The sequence below is a fragment of the Hylobates moloch genome, unplaced genomic scaffold, assembly GCF_009828535.3.
Source record: "Hylobates moloch isolate HMO894 unplaced genomic scaffold, HMol_V3 SCAFFOLD_1, whole genome shotgun sequence".
Taxonomy (NCBI): domain Eukaryota; kingdom Metazoa; phylum Chordata; class Mammalia; order Primates; family Hylobatidae; genus Hylobates; species Hylobates moloch.
The window spans coordinates 73,608,179-73,622,163 of record NW_026652276.1 but is presented as its reverse complement, the minus strand read 5'-3'; the positions used below and the strand labels follow the sequence as shown (position 1 = coordinate 73,622,163).

General features: G+C 38.5%; 1 protein-coding gene across 1 annotated transcript in view; it reads right to left on the bottom strand.

Moving 5' to 3' along the window:
- Positions 1 to 4,919: 4,919 nt before the first annotated feature.
- ABCB11 (ATP binding cassette subfamily B member 11) overlaps positions 4,920 to 13,985 on the bottom strand; it is a 96,619-nt gene continuing 87,553 nt past the window's right edge. Inside the window, exons 24-27 of the mRNA XM_032753388.2 lie at positions 12,755 to 12,952; positions 9,132 to 9,338; positions 6,633 to 6,779; positions 4,920 to 5,793 (exon numbers count right to left, since the gene is read on the bottom strand). Of these exons, the coding sequence (XP_032609279.1) occupies positions 5,593 to 5,793; positions 6,633 to 6,779; positions 9,132 to 9,338; positions 12,755 to 12,952 (753 nt within the window). The 3' untranslated portion in view covers positions 4,920 to 5,592. The remainder of the gene's footprint in view (positions 5,794 to 6,632; positions 6,780 to 9,131; positions 9,339 to 12,754; positions 12,953 to 13,985) is intronic.

The following is a 13,985-nucleotide window of genomic DNA, read 5'->3' as shown; positions in this document are numbered from 1 at the left end:
GATGTATTGAGGTAGCACTTTATGACAAGTACCAAGTAAAGCACTGGTGACATTAAGATGAACTAGGCAGTCTCTGCCCTCAGAGACCTCGATAGACATTTTAGTATATGCAGGGAGTTCTGGTCACACAGAGGACAAATGGCTGGACGTGAAAGTTACCAAAATTTGGCAGAAATTCTTCCAGAGATCTTTTTATGCATGCAAGTATGTACAAGCACATGCCAAACACAGATACATACATAACAGATGCATGTATGTATGAGTGTGTGTGCACAGATGATTAGATAGATAGCATCATACCATCTTTGATGATCAGAAATGGTTTTTTTCTGCACAATATAACATGGGCATTGCTCCACAAAAAACAATAAATGTAAGTCAATATCATTATTTTGGCTTCATGAAAAACATCATTGTATATATGTACCAAAACTTATTTGACCTTTATCCCATCGTCTTATTTATAGATTTGAGATTTTTTCCAAATGATTGCGAACAATGCAGGAAGAGAAAAGTGTGCTCACTTTTTGTGATTAGAAGTTTAAAATATATTCTGATAAATGGGATCTCTGGTGAATCTATTTCTGGACTCCCTTCTGTTCTGGTGATGTATCTTTCAAATCTATAATAGTTTCAGTATCTATTGTTTTAATTTTTGTGACTGTACTGCGTTTCTATCCCCTTTTCATTTTAAATTTTCTTTTTTCTTTTTTTTTTCTTTTTTTTTGAGATGGAGTCTTGCTCTGTCGCCCAGGCTGGAGTGCAGTGGCGCGATCTCGGCTCACTGCAAGCTCCGCCTCCCGGGTTCACGCCATTCTCCTGCCTCAGCCTCCCGAGTAGCTGGGACTACAGGCGCCCGCCACCACGCCCGGCTAATTTTTTTGTATTTTTAGTAGAGACGGGGTTTCACCGTGGTCTCCATCTCCTGACCTCGTGATCCGCCCGCCTCGGCCTCCCAAAGTGCTGGGATTACAAGCGTGAGCCACCGCGCCCCGCTAAACTTTATTTTTTCAATGAAAGATACACATGTACATAAATCGTTTAGCAGTTTCTTTCAGTATTCACCTTCATCTTTTACAATAAGATGTTTTTATTGCTATTTGTTTAAATATTTAACTATTTAGTTTCCATTATGAAATATGAGGACCACAAGGATCCAGTTCTATTTTTACCCATGTCCTATCCCATCCCCAACCTACCCCACATATTTTTTTGTTCCTTTCATAATCTATCTATAATTCTGGTTTAGATCAGTATTAAGCTTTTACATTGATGTGACTTTGTAAATAACATTCTCAGATGAGTCATACAGTGTAATAAAAATATATTTTCTTTGTGTGTAACTTTTCTTTCCACCTAGAGCTAATAGCTAAAAATCTCCAATCTCACTCTGTCTTCTATTATGCATTGCTAACTTACCCTCAAACTCTAGCAGGGGGTTCTGTCTTCTCTTAGCATTCAAACCCATCAGGCAGTCTAGCAGCACCATGTTTTTCTGGGATACATTCCTCTCAGAACCCATTTCCCTGCCTCAATCTGGCTGACTACTTCCTATGGGTACAGCACACCTGTAATCCTGGGATCTCCTTCCTAATCATCCTGGAGATTCCCAGCACCTCATTCTTGAGTTAGGTCATCTGTTCTTATGTCCCATATCTTCCTATTTCTTTGTCTGTGCCCTTATTTTAAAAAAAAAAAAAAAAAAAAAAAAAGCCCCTCTTGTGGCTTCCTGAGAAAAGATGGGGAGTAGAGGTGTTGAGACCTGCATGACTGAGAATGTCTTTAGACCTCTCTCATTCTTGAGAATAGCTTTGCTATATATAGAATGATTCCCCTTAGAATTTTGAAGGCAAATCTTTATGAATTTTAGTTTCATTGTCAGGAGGTTCTTTGTCATTATAGTTCTTTTGTGTGTTTTTTTGTTTGTTTGTTTTTTGAGACAAGGTCTTGCTCTGTTACCCAGGCTGGAGGGTAGTGGTGCAATGTTGGGTCACTGCAGCCTCAACCACCTGAACGCAAGCAATCACCCCACTTCAGCTTCCCGAGTGGCTCATGCCACCATGCCTGGCTAATTTTTGCTTTTCTTTTTTTGTTAGAAATGGGATTTCGCCAGGTTGCCCAGGCTAGTCTTGTACTCCTGGGCTCAAGCAATCCTCTTGCCTCGGCCTCCTAAAGTGCTGGGATTACAGGCATGAGCCACTGTGCCCAGTCACATCATTATAATTCTTTATCGATTGTATGTCACACATTCCCCCTTCTCTCCTGGAAAATATTCTCCTTTTCCCTCGTTTTCTAAAATTTCATAATGTGCCCAAATAGGATTTTTATTTATTATATTCAGTATTGGGTGAACTCTTTCAGCTTGGAAATTCATATTCTTCAATTATAGGAAATGTTCTTAGACTATTTTTTAAAATAATTTCTGCCCCTCAGTTTTCTCTGAACTCTCTCGAACGAGACCATTGACTAATTATTGCACCATCTGAATTGTTATCCTCAGTTTTTTCTTTTCTTATTTTTTCCTACTTTTCATCTCTTTTTGTTTTACTTTCAGAGAAATTTCCCCAACTTTATCTTCCAATCCTTCTATTTTTTTTTCCTGTTAACTTTTATTAACTGGGGTTATGAGGAGAGTCTGGTCACAACACACCTTATGAAAACATTAGGAAATTACAGAAGGACTTGCAATAAGTTTAAACCGAACAAATTAAGCCAACCCGTTGGTCATCTGAGAAACAATAAAGTAAAATTGCAGAGACCGAATCTTTGTCAGCGATATAGGATGCAGGATAAAAACGTAGACATCATCGCCCCCTGGTGTTGTAAAATAAACATGCAAGTTATTTATTTATTCATTTTTGAAGTTGTAATCTTCTCCCTTGTCACTGAGCCTCAATTATTTCCCCAATTTCAAGCCCTCTTTAGTCAATCTTTTCCCTCTCATCAATAACTTTCAAGTATCTTATTTGAAAATATAATTTGTATTAATTCCTCATTCAGACTCCATGAATTCCTTTCTAGGAAGCTGGCGACCTCCCAGCACAAGAGCCTATGCTCTTGCTCTTTGAAATGCAAACCAAAACAATAGCTTTAGTCTTCTTTCATCAAAATTAGAGGATTAGCATGTGTTTATTGCAAGCCTTAATTTCCTCTAAAAGGCATCTTTACTCTGCAACCTACTTGTCATTGCCATTTTTCATAACCAGAATGCATTCCTTCACCATCTGCCTCCTGACTTGGCAACCATCAAGATTTCCGGCCTGACCAGTTAACTTGCTAAACCACCTTTGCTGTTATATACCAGGAAACACTGGAAAAGAGACATAAATAATATACCTCCATATCCTAGTGTCCCGGCTTAATTTATAGGCAGAATTTCGTTTGTTGGCTAAGGGAAGAAAAACCATCTACGTAGAGTGAGCTTGGGAGGAAGCTGGAGTAGGGAGAAAACATGCTGGCAGGATAGGTCGGTGGGAACCGTGGTGCAGTCCTGCTCCCAAGGTTTTCATTTCTGTGACAAGAGCTCCTTTTTGTGTGTTCATTTTTATTCATTCCTGTTTTAATTTAAATAGATGGAAATATGTTCTCTTGACTCACTGAATACATTTATTACCACTTTTTGAGTGTTTTCCTAATCACTGCATTGGCTCTGTTACTTCTAATTTCCTTTCTCCAGCTGCCCTATTGTTGCTTTTGCTTTATATGTTAAAATACTTCCTCAGTGTCTGGTGGTCCTTGGAAGTCAATTCCCATGCAAGGAGGAGACACCGAAAAGCCTGGGGAAGCTCTGATCAAGTGGGCGCTTGTTGGTTGGCAGGTGGGCTTCATAGGAGGGTAATATGGCGGGAAAATTTTCTTAGGATTCCAAGGACGGGGTCCTTGACCTCTTTTCTTTTTCTTTTTTTTCTTTTTTTTCGCTCTGTCGCCCAGGCTGGAGTGCAGTGGCGCGATCTCGGCTCACTGCAAGTTCTGCTTCGCGGGTTCACGCCATTCTCCTGCCTCAGCCTCCTGAGTAGCTGGGACTACAGGCGCCCGCCACTACGTCCAGCTAATTTTTTTGTATTTTTAGTAGAGACTGGGTTTCACCATGTTAGCCAGGATGATCTCGATCTCTCGACCTCATGATCCGCCCGCCTTGGCCTCCCAAAGTGCTGGGATTACAGGCGTGAGCCACAGCGCCTGGCCCAACCTCTTTTCTTAGATTGGCCAGTTTCCCCAGAAAATCATTATTCAATCTCCTGCCAGAAGAGAGGGGCTGGGAGTTCTTCTGTTCATACACAGCTTTACACTCAATCCTCTTGTCTCCTGTATGTTAGCTGTCCCTTCAACTGCACCTTGTGTCTCTAAGTGCAAACCTCCCTGTGAGCCTCCTCAGAGGGGGAGTATGCAGTCTCTCGCTGGAACTGGGGAAAGGCAGCCATCCTGCTGCAGGCGGGGCCCTGCAATTCTGTTTCCATACAGGCTTTTGGCCCATTCTTCTGTCTTCAGTCCCTCTGTCCCCTTGCCTCCTCCTTCCGGAAGGATCCAGTGTTTTTACATCTTGAACCTTTCTAGGGGTCTGTGGTACAAAACGGGACGTTTCTAGGCTCCCCCAACTAACAGGTTACATTTTTGTTTTCTCTCATCTTGTAACTCTATTATCAGTTGTCCATTTGCTTTCTGGCTCCCAAGATTTTGCAGGCGGCATCACTGTGTTTTCTTCATTCTTGCAGATTCCTGCCGCCTTTAGTTCTATGTCATTATGTGGTTTTGAGGGAGCAGAGGAAAACGAGTGCTTCTCTGCCATATTTACTTGCTTTTTTGTATAACACCTTATGAAACTACAGCAAAGTAAAATGCGCTATTTTCATTTCATGAATATAATTTTGCAGAAACTAAAAACAACAATCAGTATGCAGGGAGGTGCTGAGGAGTAAAAGGCCTGGGAGAGAGTCCCTGCTCCAGCGACACTGGCAGGTTCTCATAGTAATGGTAGCTTCGCCACCCCTACACTCACTCTGAAGCTAAAGCATAAATCAACAGCCCTAACTGCAAAGCCCGTGCTAATACTTTCCCTTTCTGCCTCCCTCAGCCTGAGAGCATCCACCCTTTCCCTATCCTCAGCCTTAGAGAATTTAGTTAAGAAATTCAGTTAAGAAACACAGCTGGTCTTCAGTGCTTCTGTTCTTTTCAAAGCTGACCTTGGTCTAGCTCAAGAAACGTTTGTTGATTGCCGTTATAGACCCGCCTCTGTGTACACCGAGGGTTCAAAAATGCAAGACAGTTCTCTGCCCTTGAGGAGTTCAAAGTCTCACTTACTCCCTGATGTCTCACTAATTCCCACATATTGATCAGGACTGGCTCCTGCACAGAGAAGCACTGAGTGGTGGCTGAGCTGCCACTTGACATTGGGTTTTCCCTCCCATGGACCCTAGTTTATTTCATTTTCTGTATACACATCTAAAGCAGAATTATTATGGAAGGCCATTAGAAATTAGCTTGGATTCTGATGTATGACAATGACTGTAAAAGTAAAATATTAACATTCTTCTTTAAAGAAAAAACAACCCCTGTAACTGGTGCGTCATGTGTGTCTGAGGTTCTTGCATTGGGTCAACTGATGGGGGATCCTGTGGTGACTAGTTTGTAGTAGGCTCCTTTTTGGGCCATCAGTTCTTCGTGGGTCCCCTTTTCAATCACCACCCCCTGTGCCATGACAGCAATGATATCCGCGTTCTGGATGGTGGACAAGCGATGGGCAATGACAATGCAGGTCCGACCCTCTCTGGCTTTGTCTAGAGCAACCTGTACCATCTGCAAAGAGAAGATGGAAAGTTGATGCAAAGATGCATGATTGCTCCCCCGCCCACCATCATGAGAGTTCAGTTAACATGACCTGAATAACAATCCTATACTTGAGGGCAAACCCAAAGCTTCAACTTAAGAGAGGATTAAGCAAGTATTCCCTGAATGCAATGCATCAGTGATTTCAATGGCAGTGCACAGGCTGAGAAATTTCAGTGGAACAAGAAGGAAGCAAACTATGAAGTCCCTATGCAATTTTACAATATTTGATGGTCTAGTTTCCTGAAATGAAACCGAGAAAACAATGGAGGGTACCAGTTAAGTGGCCATTCCTGATACTGCTCTTCATTGAAGACATTTTAGCTCTCTCCAAAATGGAATCCCGATTGTTATGGCATTAATTATACATTTTAAATTTCATAATTGTGTTTTGCTCAATTGCATCTTCTTTCATGCAAACCACACATCAGATATCACCTCTTTCTTTGTGTTGTATGTGACCTACCTTCTCTGTCACATAACTTTAGAACTATAAAATATTTATAACAGATAATCTAGATTATTTTACTTTATTCAAGAAAGGTGATTATTTGCCTTTGGAAAAAAAAATGTCACTTAGCCTAAAGAATCTTAAAAACAATTCTTATTTTAAAGGTAAAACATTTTATTTGAAGCAATCTTATATTAAATCACTTGCTCTAGATAATTGTCTTTTGGTTCCACAAAGTATTGCCAATTTCTACTGTTAATGAATCAGAAAATTGAAAATAGTGCCATTTTATAAGGACAAATTTTACAGCAAAAGACTCGTTAGTAATGATCTAAGACTTTAGAAATTCAATACTTACCTTTTCACTTTCTGTGTCTAAGGCAGAAGTGGCTTCATCTAGTAGCAAGATTTTAGGATCTCGTACAATGGCCCGAGCTATAGCAATGCGTTGTTTCTCCCCTCTAGAGAGTTGAGACCCCTGGGACCCAACGTTAGTTTCATATTTCTGAAAAAAAGTATGATGAGTTTGAGAAACAGAAACAGTTATTGCTCCTGTGCTGTACAGAACTCATGTCAAGGTCTCCTCTGTATTTTAAATTATTTGTTTGTTGAACTAGGGAATAGTGAGTGAGTCCTACTATAGGATGGAGGATGTCAAATCCACTTAGGAATATAAGAAAAATATGGAATTTGTGACCTTTGCTGTGGGAAGCAAGGGGACGTTATTCCTCATTTCTGCATTTCTTTTAGGTTTATATTTTCAATCCCCTTCTCCCTGTGTCCAGGTAAGAGCCCATATATGAGATCCTCCTTGATTTGAGACTCTCTGATTCTAGATTCTTGTCTGGAAAAATCCTTCCAATATGGACTAATCCTGAGAATGGAAATGTCTTTTGCGAGATCTTCTGGTCCCCTGCTGTATTAGGGAGGCAGCATTCTGGAACACAGGCCTTGGTTAGAAGCTCCACTCTGCTGCTTACTAGCTTATGTTCATGAACAAATTATTTAAATTTTTTTGAGCTGGCTAGTCATCTGAGGTGCAGTATTAACACTTACTTCACATAATGATTGTGAGTTTTAGATAAAATTAGGAAGAAAAATCACTCATGCCTGGCATGGCTACATAAAAATTAGTTAACATTCATAGAGTGTTTACCATAGAGGTATTGTGCTAACTATTCTAGCTAGGTTATCATTTAATATTCACAGAAACCATACCCACCCTATTTTTTAGATTACAAAACTTCGGCACAGGGAGGTAAGAAAATGGTGTGAGGACAAGTAACAAGCAGTGAAAGTGAAATCTGAATCCAGGTGAAAGTGAATCTCTCTCTCCTCTGAGTCCTTGCCTTGACTACTGCTCTTCCCTGCCTTCCACAACACGAGCTGTTTCCTTCCCCTTTTTCCCTTGCCTCCCGACGAATGCTCCTTTAAGCCAGGTGAGACCCATGAAAACCTGCTTTGTCCTTGTGGAGACAAAGTGCTCAGAGAAGGGTACCATGGGCAAGTCTGTATGAGGACAATGTAGTAAACCAGCTCCATGACAGTGCCTTGCCCAAAATGAGTAGCTATTCAATAACGGTTTGTGGGATAAATGAATCTTCCAGGAGACACACAAGCTTTGCTTTTGATCTCTGGATTCAGCAAATAGTAATTTCCATGTGCTTATAGATTGGGCTAACAGATAAGAACTGGGCCAAGAGCCTAACACTTAGGAGACTTTGTGAAAAGAGCAAACAAAAAGCCTTCCACAAACACCACAAAATTTATAAACATAATCACTTATAAAGAAAAACAACTTTCCCAGGGATATTTTTAAAAAGTAAGTGGAGAAGGTTAAAGGTAAAATTTGGCCCTACAATTTGGTTTCCATGTTTTAATTTTTCTTGTGATCAAAACTAAGAGGGACTTTTGGTGGATGGAAAAATACAGAGTCAATACTGTGTGAAATCTAGATTTGGCTCTGGCAAAGAGAGAGACACTAAGGCAGGTGTAACTTACCCACCACCCACCGTACACATTGCCAAGTAATGAAATAATGATGATGGCAGTAATACCAGCGGCCGCTTTCTTTGTGTGGCTATTAAGTGTGTTTTCTTCATTTTAACGTTATTTTCTTGCATTTTGCAGATGGAATAGACAATCTCAGAAAGGATAATTGTCCCAAGGCTACGAAGCTACCAAGTGGCAAAGCTTGGATGCAAGCCCAGGTCAGCTCCAAATCTCAGGTTTTTCCCCACTATGCTAAACTAAAGCTCAATGTACAAAAAAATTCAACAAATATAGCATCCATTGCATTGGGCAATACTATACTTTCCAAAATTAAAGAGTATGTTGATGAAGGATATTTCTTTTGCTTAAAAAACTTAGACAGTCCGGGGGCACTGTGAGATAAATTGTGTATCCTTTGATCTTCTAGAGCCACAATCATAATACAGATTGAATATTTCTTATCAGAAATGCTTGGGACCAGAAGTGTTTTAGATTTTGTATTTTTTCAGATTTTGGAATATCTGCACATAATGAGATACCTTGGGGATAGGACTCAAGTCTAACCACAAAATTCATGTTTCTTATCTACTTTACACACATAGCCCAGAAGTAAATTCCTATAATATTTTTAATAATTTTGTACATGAAACAAAGTTTTGACTGCATTTTGACTGTGACCCATCACATGAAGTCAAGTGTGAAATTTTCCACTTGTGGAATCATGTTGGCATTCAAAAATTTTTGAATTTTGGAACATTTTGGATTTGGGATTTTCAGATTAGGGATGCTCAACCTGTACACTCTGGTCATTCTACTTTTCCCCATCCTTGTCTCTCATAGGGAATGGTTCTCACTTCGTACTCACCTCTGGGAGTGACATGACAAAATCATGCAGCTGAGCCTGTTTTGCAGCTGCTATGACTCTTTCCATGGGAATTTCTTTGGTGTTGTCTCCATACTTGATATTGTCCATTATGCTACAGGCAAACAACACTGGTTCCTGGGAAACAATTCCAATGTTTGAGCGGAGGAACTGGACATTTACTTTTTTGCTGTCATGCCCATCTATCATCTGCCAATAGAGGAGATGACAGGTCATTAGGTTTTTAGAATTCCAGCAGTGAGGAAAGTTCATATTCTAGCATTACGTGCTATGCAGGACATTTGGTTTGCTTAACAGACAACAATCCCAGGGCTAAAATTATGGAATAAATTGTGTTGCCTTTGACCTCTGGATGTAATGTCTATCAGGAGTGGCATCCATGTGAACACTAATCAGACTATGGTCCTATTTATTTCCTGAACTCTGGCTCTACAGGTGGAACAAACGAGAAAGACGCTCAGGTATTCAGGTAAGAAACAACGTCCCCTTACTTTGGTGCAGCACACTCTGTACAAATATACAGGGTTGCTCTATTTTGAGACCCATGAGTTATGGAAAGGATTTTTCTCTGTGAAACTTTGGGCAATATAAGGGTCAAACCTGTTTTCTTGATTTTACTAACTCTATTCTCTGCATAACTGAGATAATAAAACCAAGTAAAAAAGGAATACATTTATTCACTTAGTCAATCAACAAACATATATTTGAATCACCTGCCACAAAGCACCATCCTAAGCAGTCTATGTCTGCTACGTAAAGAAAATATAATCTCTGTTTCCTAGGAACTCACAGTCTAGTTAGGCAGTTAAGTCCAGGTACTTGAATATCTACCACATGAGCTGGTTCACTAAAGAGTCCTAGACTATTAAAGGCACAGATGCCTAACATGCTACTATAAAGTATTTGGCCCTATTATTTCAGAAAAAAATTGTGATGAATGGTATGAACAGATTATATTTAAGATAATTTCTAAGTAATGGAAAAAGCAAACACTATTAGAAAAAATATAAAGCATTTCTCAATAACAATTAGCCCTGGCTTATCTTGCTCTACTCATTTCCCATAGCACTTAACTCTGCAAAACACAATTTAATAATTAAACACTTGGGCTGTTTGCTCATTCTTCTAAATGTGCTACATTGTAAGCTCCTAGAAGGCAGAAGACACGTTTCATGGTCCTTAGACTCTCCCACAGGGACTCATGCAGTAAGAGGCACATCATAGGTATCCAAATAAATGTTGAAAATATTGAATGCCTGCATTTGGTAGCTTAAGAGCAAAGAGGACTTTGAAAAAAAACTTATAAAAAGTGGTAGGTTTTCTGCTTAAAATGTTTGTAGAAATGTTTTACGATGTTATAACAAAATATACTGTGCCTATGAAATGCAAGAAGTCATAATGATTTCCTTATTGGCCTTGCTTTTGACCTGTGACCAGAACATTCGCTGGGCATATTCAGAGAAATATACTTAATATACATATTAATGTTGGAAAAGTAAATATGAGGGATTCAGTTTCCTGTACCTTGCATAGTTCACAATCTATGTTGGCTGCAGGCATGACAGAACTGACATTTTGGAAAATTGAACCCTCTGACTTACTGGAATTATACCTCTGGTTACAATGGGCTTTCTAGGTTCATCGGTTACCAAATACTTTCAAACACATTTAAAATCTTCATACCTCAACTTAATAACAGAAGGGATTATAAATTATAGGTAATCAACACTTAGTCCTTATTTTTATAACTTCCTGGATTCTGTCAATTTCTGTTTGCTTGTTTCCTTGCTTTGCTTTATACAAGGAAATCTTTAGTTGCCTCTTTCAAATTTTTCTTAGCATTTTTCTTCATAATGTTATCTGTCCTCATTACACTAAAGATTATATTACTGGCTGGATTCTGTCAATTTCTGTTTGCTTGTTTCCTTGCTTTGCTTTATACAAGGAAATCTTTAGTTGCCTCTTTCAAATTTTTCTTAGCATTTCTCTTCATAATGTTATCTGTCCTCATTACACCAAAGATTATATTATTCAGGGAAGTCAGAAAGGCCACTTTCAAAATATTAGGATTAAACAATTAATCAAGTATGAAGCAAAATAAAACATTTTCAGACCCATATCTATGAACTATTTCTTAGAAAATTGCTTGTGGATGATCTCCAACAAAAGGGGGTGAAAACTATGAAAAAGGAATTTATGGGAACTATGAGATAATGGATCTAATCCAAGGAAATACCACAGGGAACTCACAGGATGACGACTGTTTAACAGGCAAAGGTTGCAAGTGACAGAAATGAGGGAAGAGATGGCCTGATAAAGACATTGGAAGAACACAAAGGTTTTCATAAAGACAAAGAATGCAAGAAAAAAAGAAACCTTTCAGAAAAACAATCACAAAAAATATAATGCAAATGTAACTAACTATTTGACTGAGGGATGAACAATATTTACATAATCATTAAAAAAGCTGTCAATTGATTTTCAACTTTTAGAATCAACTTAGAGTGAAAGCAAAAAAGATAATTTATAAACAATGTGCTCTGAATTCTTGATAAAAGTGCAGTTAGAACTTAAGAGGTAAAAGAAGGGAGTAAGAGGTGAAAATAAAGGTAGGATTGCTAACATTTTTATTTTAGAAAGCGAGAATTCAAGAGAACTATCTACAGGAGGTGAAAGAGCAACGGAAGCAGATCAGAAGTTTACAAATTTATAAATAGAAGGCCTAAAAAAATGATATAACTATATCGAGAGGAGGTAGGCAAAAGGAGGGAGTGGTGAGGGCAAGCAGATTTTTATCTCTTGAGAATAAATCACAGAGAGTCTAAATTTGTTAAATCAAGAAATAGCATGAACATATTATTTAAAGACATAAAAGTCATCATCGGGAGATCAAAAAACATCAAGTGGTCAAAAATCGTTGCCTTTGAGCAGAGAAATGTGGAGTGGGAGTGTAAGCATAAAGCAGGGGGGTGGATTTTTATTATAAATATTTATTATTTGATTTTGTGACCTTCTGCATATATTACTTTTAAAGAAAGAAAAAAAGGACAGAAAAGAGGAAGAAACGTTATGAAAAATAAATGCCAAAGCTATTCACCAAAATTTCAAATATCCTTGCTAAAGATTTATGGTACATGGCTCTCAATCTGAGTTCCTTGCATTATTTAGATTTCAACTTCTTGAACAAGGATTGTCTTAGATCTTTTCATGCTAAATCTCCTTTCTTGCTCATTTATCATTATTTCCCTTATCACTCTACTTTTTCCATTCCTGGTCATTAGTTTCCTGATTAGTCTGCACTTTCTGCTCCATTTATGGGTGAGTGCTTCTATTAAATACACTCATCTCCAGCTTTGCAGTGTGCCCAGTTTTCTTTGCCTAACTGGTCAGCAGGCCATCTGGAACTGGGGAAAATCTGACATTAGAAATTGTGAGGTAGAATCAGGTGAAGCAGCAAACGACTGGGACTGGAAAATATGCATGGGGTAAGTGCCTAAGGCAAGCATTTTAACGTGAGTCTGGCAAAGCAAAAACTTGAAGCCCACTTTTAGGGGTTGGAAATACTCTGCAGAAGGCAAAATTCTCAAAAAGTTTGCGAGGCTTACCACCTTCCCTTGATCAGGATCATAGAAACGTTCCAACAGCTGAATGCTAGTGCTTTTGCCACATCCACTGCTCCCAACAAACGCCAGTGTCTGCCCTGGACTAATCGACACTGAGAGACCATTCAGAACTTGCGAGTCAGGGCGAGAAGGATATGTAAATTTACAATCAACAAAATCAATCTTCCCCTGGAAGTTGTTCTGTGGATGGGAGGATCAAAATTAGAGACGCTCTTATTTATAAATTAGAGCCTAGAATATTGAGTTTAAAATCTTGAGTTTAAAATCCCTGCTTGAGATACCTTCAAACCACGCTGCCAAAGTGCAAAGTATAGAGACAGCAACTTAATAAAAGGACATTCCATTTTCTACTCTGAAAGATGTAGTATAAAAGAAGGCTTGGGCAACGAAATTAAAGACATTTGACTCCCCCTATTCCCAGTTTAACCTAAGGGGATTTTCTTGCCATCTATTCCTGACATTCTGAATAGAAGAGAATAGCTGGAAGATATTACATCACAGAAGCCAGTAGCTGTTCAAATCCTATAGCTTTGTTCTCCTAAAGACAAAAAATAATGTTACACTTAAAACGACCTAGAAAGAAAGTTACCTGAGGTCTGTACTGCAAAGGTGAACACTTCCTATTGTACTTTGGTGTGCTTAAAACTCTGTAACTTATAAACTCCAGAAATGGATAGACATTTAATAGACCACACAGAAACTTTACATTTACTGAACTGAAGGAGAAATTTTATCAATTTAGAAGATTACAGAATTTAGCTTAGCTTTACTAGTGTTTAGATTTGCTTTGCTTTCTGGAACATACTAAAATTTTCAAAAATAGGTAGAGAAGATTTAAAAATACCTATCTATCAATTAGAAGAACAGATATTTTGTTGAGACTGAATTGATTTTCTGGACATCCACATAAGCTAAAACTTGAATCAAGATGAACATGAATTAAATCAATGTTATTGGACGGAAGAATTGATTTTTCTACATTCTGTATCAGAACATCAATAGAAAACACAGTGGTTAGGTAGATCTCAGGGGACGACTGTCTTCATTCATTTGGGAACTAAGTGTATTTTATATTACACAGAATTTAGCATTCATTGAATGTCATTGCCTTGTTCAAATGCCAGCTTTAGGAATAATTTTTGATGCTAATTTACTATATTCCTTTGTATTTATAAATCTACTGTTTGTCCACTCCAAGTACATATGAATGAAC